The sequence below is a fragment of the Syngnathus typhle genome, linkage group LG6 (genome assembly GCF_033458585.1).
Source record: "Syngnathus typhle isolate RoL2023-S1 ecotype Sweden linkage group LG6, RoL_Styp_1.0, whole genome shotgun sequence".
Taxonomy (NCBI): domain Eukaryota; kingdom Metazoa; phylum Chordata; class Actinopteri; order Syngnathiformes; family Syngnathidae; genus Syngnathus; species Syngnathus typhle.
In genome coordinates, this window is record NC_083743.1 from 412269 (window position 1) to 420621 (window position 8353).

The 8353-nt window shown below is 41.1% G+C and overlaps 1 protein-coding gene across 1 annotated transcript; it reads left to right on the forward strand.

The window, feature by feature from the left end:
• Positions 1-260: 260 nt before the first annotated feature.
• LOC133156183 (short stature homeobox protein 2-like) lies at positions 261-6498 on the forward strand. The gene is made up of 5 exons (XM_061281991.1): positions 261-842; positions 1824-2035; positions 4045-4102; positions 4539-4627; positions 5283-6498. The coding sequence occupies exons 1-5, from the start codon at positions 581-583 to the stop codon at positions 5574-5576; spliced, it is 915 nt and encodes a 304-aa protein (XP_061137975.1). The 5' UTR covers positions 261-580; the 3' UTR covers positions 5577-6498.
• The last annotated feature ends 1855 nt before the right edge of the window (positions 6499-8353 follow it).

Below are 8353 nucleotides of genomic sequence, written 5' to 3' on the forward strand. Positions count from 1 at the left end.
TAGAGAGCGGAGAGAGAGAGAGATTCATTGCACTCTCTCGGGTGTTTAAAAAGTAACCCAGGACAATGGCAGCGAATGAGCGCTTAATTAAATTAATTAGTCCTTCTTGTCAATCTTGGATTAATGGCCAATAGATGCTGCGGCGGTGCAGCTTAATGTTTTTTTCTCTCTTTTTTTTTGTACTAGTGTGGGTGGATGAAGGGAGTAAAAGAAGAGAGGGAGGGAGGGAGGGGGGGGCTCATCTCGGCATCCTGAGGGGAGGTAATTTGCACGGATCAAGGGGGCAAGGCGCCGCAAAGTATAAATAGTGTGACTTCAATCGAGGATCACCAGCAGGTTCCCCAACTCCGCGCTACCAAAGGAGGGAGAAATTGGCCGAGGAAGACGCGTCTTTATGTCCCATTTTTTTCGGGCGCCTTCCCAGAGAGTTGGCAGCATCACCTCGTCTCGTTTTCAAGGGGCCGCACCATTGATGTCTTAAGCTGCCGTGGAGCAAAGGGAGAGAGGGGCTACGACGGCGAGTCTGCCTGACTGATTTTTTCCTTCTTTGAAAGGAAAAAAAAAATCACGAGAGTGTGTGATGGAAGAGCTTACCGCGTTCGTGTCGAAGTCTTTCGATCACAAAGTCAAAGAGAAGAAGGAGGTGATCACCTACCGGGAGGTGCTGGAGACCAGTGCGGCGAGGGCGGCCGGCCGCGGCGGGGAGCCCTTAGCCCCGGAGCCCGGGAGCCGGGAGGAAGCGGCGGTCGTAGTCCGGAACGTGGCGCTCTCGCCGGGGAGGGAGACGGACATCCTCGGCCCGGAGAGGACCAGAGACGCCGGCAGTCCCAAACTCATTGACGGTAAGAGTCGATAGGATATAGATCGGCTTGGAGGAAAAGTCTATAAAGGCTATATAAACGTGTTTAATGGTGTTGCAAACTATTTTATTTGGCTGGTTCTCACATTTTACGAGAGAAAATCCCTCGGAATGTTCCTGCAGCGATCGTTAAACACTTTTAAAGTTAATCATCCATGATTACACGTATAAGGTGGAAATTATTATTTGAATCAATGTGTTAATGCAGCTCAATTTTGACAGTACATTAAAAATAGGTTTTAACTATTTTTTATATTTAAAGTGCTTGTCGTTAAATGTGATATGCAGGTTTTGCAGCATGCATGTATGCATAGGTGCACAAGCGCAGGTGGATGATGAGCTTGAAGCTGGCCTATAGTGTGCAGTGTTTTTCGTTTTACACGTCCAATGCAGCGAGTTTTTTTTTTGTTAAATGCATGGTAACATTATTTTAATAAACGGAGTATAATAGAAACAATAAATTTGATCAAACTAGGTGTCCATAATTTTTCTATACAATTAATAAAATACATTATTTCTATTCATTTGCCTTTATCATAGCCCAAATATATTTCTTGATTACGTTAAAAAAAACTTTCTAATTTCTTTTGAAAAACAGATCAAAATGTTTCAACACATGCTATTTAAAAGCGGAGTGTCTTGTTAAGCGTGGCCGTGACAGGCTGCTTGTTTCCCGCGTGGATCACACACGCAGGCATCAGTAGAGGAGCACACACACACACACACACACATGATGGCCTTGCATATTTATAAGCACTTAATAATTAAAGACCTTTATGTAGCTCGACAAAACATCTGAGCTGTGATCCGTTTTTGAGGTTTGGGGAGGGCAGGTCTCTCCTTCACTTTCCATTGCTTTCATTTTTTTTCCCCCAGTGCCCATTGAGGCCATCGGTGCACCGTACGTCAAATAACGTGAAAAAAAAAAGTCATGTGGCTCCACTCCCTGTTTCTTTTTTTAAAGGCACCACGGATGTGAAGGAGAGGAAAGAGGAGTCCACAAAGCCCATGGAGGACGAAGCGCAAACCAAAATCAAGCAAAGGAGAAGTCGGACTAACTTCACGCTGGAGCAGCTCAACGAGCTGGAGAGGCTCTTCGACGAGACGCACTACCCGGACGCCTTCATGCGGGAGGAGTTGAGCCAGAGGCTGGGGCTGTCCGAAGCCCGAGTGCAGGTCAGGGACCACCTGCTTTTCTCACACCCATGCATGGGAATAAAAAAGAATGCAGGAAAGCATGGATAAATAGTAGACAACAACATAAGACAAAGCAAGCATGAAGGATTATTAATAAAGATATGAAAACATTTAAATATTCAACAGTGTCTAACAATCATTAATATGCAAAATTAAATTCTAAATAATAAATATTCCATACAAGTCGTTTTATTTATTTGTAGGCTCTATGCAATATAGCGATAAAAACAATGTTAAAATAATTAGCAATGAGGAAACAGAAACGGTTTGGGAAATGAATGGAATGATAATAAAGCTTCATGTCATTTCATAAAATTTACCTGTAAATAATATTTATTATTTTTGTGACATGTAAAACACATGATTGGAATCTAATGGTTAAAAAAATAATACAAGAAACATACGTTTTGTTAATAGCATCACTCATCAGTTAAATATTTAATTAAACAATAATCTATTCCGTTTTGTGGGTATGACTCGATAAATATTGCAATTATATACATATATATATATTTTATATATATGACAAATCATAAGATGCATTCAAATACACTGATATTTTTCAAAAACGTATGACAATTGGCTTAGTTTTAAAAATCAACATTTGTTTTCTGCAGGTAAAAAAAAATCATGTTGTAAATCAAATGATGGAAGTAAAATATTTATTTACTTTAGGGGCTTTAGTTTAACGCATCAGTCATTTATATATGTGATTTAGCACGGACATAAATCAACTAAAATACGTGCAAACGTGTCTTATAAGTCCATTCCAAATATATTGCCGAGTAAAGCCATATTTTCCCATTCGAATAGAAATGTATTGATATCTTCCCACATTTTGATGTATTCTTCTCCAAGCAGCAATGCTTATTCAATTATTGCGTTAACGATCTCACTTGGGGGCTGTGTGTGTGTTGACGTCACGAGAGTGCACGTGCATGCTTTTCATCCTCACTGTGCAGCAGGATTGCAGCGTGTGTGTTTGTGTGTGCGTTCGTGGAACGTGTTGTTGTTCGCGAGGGCCCACGAGCAAAAAGACCATCTGGACAGAAACCCAGTATGCCTTCCAAGGAAAGTGGGGTGTGTGTGTGGGTGGGGCGGGGGTCTTTAAGCATGAACAGAATTAACATACGACTTAATCCGAAAAATGAACGGGAATAATAAGAGGGCTCATCAGAAAAAGTTTTTCTATATGATTTTTCCCGCAATTGTGCTGAGGGATTTGCATGAATTAAATGCGTTTATTATCGAGGCACACTCTTTTGATACAGACGCCGACACAATATAATAAATAGATGAAACATATGATCACTGCCAAAGGTTTATTTTCTATTTCTTCCCGCCTCAATCGATAGCTTTGCTGTTATCACCACTATAAATTCCAAGTGGAGCGCGCGCAAAAAACTCAATAAATGAAATCCGCCGACAGCCAAATCGATAATATTTTCTATCACAACAACGCGCCACGAAACATTTGTGCTAATTTAACTAAATGTGCTACTCCGCCGTGTAGTTTGTGTTTAAGTGTTTTTTTTCTCTCCTCCAAAGCGTTATAAAGACGTAGTTAATGGGAGCGGTCGTATAATGAGAGGAAAACGGTGCAATGAGTGGAGGGCAAAGCATCATCAACCATCATCATCATCATCATGGCTGCTACTCGATAGCGCACAGTCCATTCAAAGTCTGCTGGGACACTCGAGCATGTGCAGAAAGATGACACTGGGGCTGACAAGGTTATTTATTACAACCCGATCGCCCTGCAACATCTCCACAATTTGCCCCGATAAAGGAGTCGTTATTTATTTATTTATTTATTTATTTATTTATTTATTGCATATTCCCGCATTTGTCTGCAACGTGTCCTTGCTAATGTTTTAAATGCATTTGGGTATTTCACCCCTTTGAGGATTTATATTAAAAAAAAAAAAAAAGTGATTATTGTTACTTACCCACACACAATTAATCTGTATTCATGTGTGTTGCTGCAGGTTTGGTTCCAGAACAGAAGAGCCAAATGCAGAAAGCAGGAGAACCAGTTACATAAAGGTACATGCATACACTGAAGATTAATGCTATGAGTGATGATGTCGCTTTCTCTGATGATAAACAACAAAACAGACACACACCTATTACACACGAAAATGAATCTAAGCAGGTTTGTTGAGCAAGGGAATCACTTACAACTGTGGCTCATTTTGGGGTCTACATTTTGGACCCACTTGTGAAGGCCTACCAGTTTGATACACATTTCTGAAATAGCACGTTGGTGACCCCGGCTGTTTACAGTAGACACACAAACCAGCAGTTTTCATCTGCCTCATGCAAGTGGCACCCACAACCGCACACATCTTGCTTTCTACCACAACAAAGTGATTTTTTTGTTAGGTGGTGAGCATTTTCCTAATATTGTATTCAAGTGCTTATTTTGTATTGTGCATTTTGCTTGTTATAAGGCGCTCATCTCCGCATTCTTTTCTTCTAGGGGTTCTGATAGGAGCAGCAAATCAGTTTGAGGCTTGTCGCGTGGCGCCATATGTCAACGTGGGGGCCTTGCGGATGCCATTCCAACAGGCAAGTGTCTCTTTAAAGGGATTCTGAAATTATGAACAGTGTGTTAAAGGCATAGTATGATCAAATTTGTATATTCAAGCTCTTGTGCCCCAAAAGGCAAAGTGAAAATATGCACAAATAGGTTTTATATGACTTTCAACAGGTATTCCACATTCTAATGTGTTTTAAGAACATGGGTGGAGTAAGTTTTTTTTTAAAGTAGCGGGTCAGTCAAATGTAATAAACCATGATTTAGCAGTGATTCTCAAAGTGTGGTAAGATGACCACTAATGGGCTCCCTCTAGTGTTACCCAAAAGAATCACATCTTAAGTATTGTTCAGTTGTATTTAACTTTAAAGTGCATTTGCATTTACAGTGGCTTACAGTAATAGGAATAAAACCTCCGTCTCGATTCTTAAAACTGATTGGTGGGTTGAATGTTTTATTTTTTTAATGGTGGTTCCCCGAGCGTTGATCAATTCACTAGAAATTGATCCAATGCTGTCAATGGCGCAGTTGACCATGCCATCGATTTGAGACGCTCCCCAATCAAGACTTAAAAGCAGGGGGAAAAAATGACAAGTGAATGTCCCATGAGCCACTGCGAACTTAACGCATGTTCTCCCCCCTCCCCTTCCCCCTTCTCTGCCCCCCCCTCCTGCGTGCGTCCCGTAGGATAGTCATTGCAACGTGCCGCCCTTCTCCTTTCAGGTTCAGGCGCAACTGCAGCTGGACAGCGCCGTGGCGCATGCGCAGCACCATCTGCACTCTCACCTAGCCGCACACGCGCCCTACATGATGTTTCCGGCACCGCCCTTCGGTCTGCCGCTGGCCACGCTTGCCGCCGAGTCGGCGTCGGCAGCGTCCGTCGTGGCCGCCGCTGCTGCCGCCAAGAACACCAGCAAGAACTCAAGCATCGCCGATCTGAGACTCAAGGCCAAGAAACACGCGGCCGCGCTGGGCCTGTGACGTCCATCACGACGACGATGACGTCGCTCGGGAACGCGCACGCACGGGGACGCCAACGCCACGCGAGGACGCTATTTATGTTTTTTTTGTTTTTTTTCCTCCGCTGCAGGACAACTATAAAAATAAAGGCTATTTATGAGATTATGAAAAATGACTGCTTAATAGCCTATGGGAAGTAATTTTTCTACGCCAAAAAAAACAAACAAACAAACATGGACGGCCCTTGTGGCGGAAAGAAGAAGAAGAGGAGGATGCAGCTGGTGGTTGATACTTTGTCAAACAAGGCGAACCATTCTGCAGTCTGTTCTAACATCTTATTATTATTAATATTATTATTATTACTTACTGAGGCTGGCCTCGTTGTAGTTCAACACTTCCACGCCAAGAAATGAAGCGAGGGAATTCCAAAATGTTTGCATGAGTCAACACGCTGACCTTTATGACCTTTTTTCTTTCTTTGCTTCTTTCTTTTCTTCTTCCCTTTTTTTTTTGGGTAAAAATGACAAAAAAAACACCACAAATGTGAGATCATAATATATGGTTTTTTTTTTTTTATGCTAAGTGGTGTTTCATCTACTTTTAAAGGTAGTTTTTTTTTTTACGTTATATATATGACAGTATATATAACAAAAAAGAACTGTAAAAAGGTACGGGCACATGTAAAATATGTTTATACACAAGAAACATCTTTTTGGATTCATTTTCTGAGGGTGTTTGACTTCCATTTGCGTGCAAGCTATGTGCTTCCTGTATGTACTTTTTTAAAAATATATATATGACAGTGAAAGTGAACTCACCTGAGGCACGGGTTTCCTAAAAAAAAAAAAAAGAAAGAAAAAATAATACTCATGACAATACCTTTTCCATCTCATGTGAAACGTGAATCCACCTAATCAAAATAAATCAACAAAAGGTTCTTTAATGAGTTGACGCTTTATTGGAGCAATATGGCTCTTTGTTTTGAATTTATTTATTGGTAAAGAATTGTTTGGAAATCATGCATGACTGTGACGGGAATCTTTTGATAACGTCACGAGTGACAGGTCCGTTTAGTGAGGAACATTGCTTGTTCTCCTGCCAAATTCATGCATTATGCATGCTTTTCGGTTGTGGGACATTTGGAGAGGCGGACTGATCATTTTCACTCTACAAGAGAACACAACGGGGAGATAACAGAGAAAGAGGAATCAAGTTTGGCATCCCTTTTTCTAAATTCTTTGTTTATTCTCTTTTTTTCTTTATTTGACAAAAATGAATTAATTCATCTATGCAGCCAAACACATGTAACAATAGTTAATTGACTTTGGCCATAGTTGAAACAGCGCTGGTCAAAAGGGTCTGTCGGCCATTTTCTGTTCTAATGGCCGCAAATCAAAATGGAGGGGGCCTTTGTGTGAAAGCGTCATTAACGCCTGCGCCTCACAAATTCATTTCCTGACATCTTAATCGTATCTTATTGAACAAACATGTGACATGATCATGCGCAGGCAGATCGCTTTACAAGACCCAATTTTCTGCACACAACAACAGTGTCCCGAGCTATTAATTAATAGCACTGGATCCATGTATGTGTGTGTGTGTGTCTTTGTGTGTGTCTTGGCATTCCGGGGCAGGATCCAGACGCCAAATCTATTGAATTATTGATCGCCGGCCTGGCCAGTAATGGAGGAGACGGAACTGGGAAAGTGAACTGATCGTGGGAGAGTGCACTGTCCCATCTCGGGAAGATGTACACAGCTAGCTTTAGGCACATCTGCCCATTCGCTGGATCAAGAGATCCAAAACAGGGGTTGTATTCGTGTTTTGGTTCTTATTTGGAGTTGTGTAGTACAATACAGTGTCAATCTTTACAAAGCTGTGAAAAGCTTGCAAGTTGGGGCAACATTGGCAGATACAAAGCCTGTCAAAAGTCGGGACTTCAAAATAAAAGAACCACAGTATAATAAATATTAGATCCATCACACTTACCTTGGAGCGCATTAAAAAAGATATTCTTTTCAAATATTGATTTCAAAAAATGCTACAATTAAGCCAAATAAATTGTTGTAAACATCTGTTATTAAACTAAAAGATTTTATTCTGAAGGTGTGATTTTTGACAGGCTGTGTTACACCAATTTACCAATTTCATTTTAATTTAATTAGTAAGCTTACAATTAAGCTAAACACAGAATTACAATTTGTGAATTCAAAACAACCACATAATGCTAAAACAAATTAGCATTAAGCTAATTAAGCATCAAGCATTAGCATTTGTTTGTATTATGGATCTGCTATTTCTCGATAAAATATAAATTACATCAGTTTTTCTTGTTTGGTGGGGGGAACAGACGTTTCCATTCACTTCAATGAGAAAAGATCATTTAAAAAAAATGTTTTCAACATCTTTTCTACTTTACCTCCCTGGAGCCGTGTGAAGGCTTGGACGCTATCAGGCCTTCTAAAGATGTGGTACGGGAGTGGAGGGCCCTGGAGACAATGAGACGGGGACACACAAGTGCCCTGCTGATCAGACACACAGACGACCCCACTCTCCTCTCAACACACTCTTAAGACACACACAAACACTAACCCCCCCCCAGTCAGACGGGAGCCAGGCAGGCTCTCACGGGCTTCTCGTTGTCTTTACCACCACCCCACATCATCACCTTGGCCTTCATTCCTCTTCATACATGCTTCAACGTTATGCGCAGAAGAGACATGAGTCGTCAACTGCTGTAATCATTGCTTCTGAAACGGAATCAAATCCCGCATTGTAAATTGCACATATCCTACACA

Bases quoted from the DNA above. Each gene is read 5' to 3' on its own strand.
- LOC133156183 (XM_061281991.1), top strand. From the start codon at position 581: ATGGAAGAGCTTACCGCGTTCGTGTCGAAGTCTTTCGATCACAAAGTC. The intron at 843-1,823 runs GTAAGAGTCGAT...CTTTTTTTAAAG, and splicing joins CAGTCCCAAACTCATTGACG to GCACCACGGATGTGAAGGAG. The intron at 2,036-4,044 runs GTCAGGGACCAC...GTGTTGCTGCAG, and splicing joins TGTCCGAAGCCCGAGTGCAG to GTTTGGTTCCAGAACAGAAG.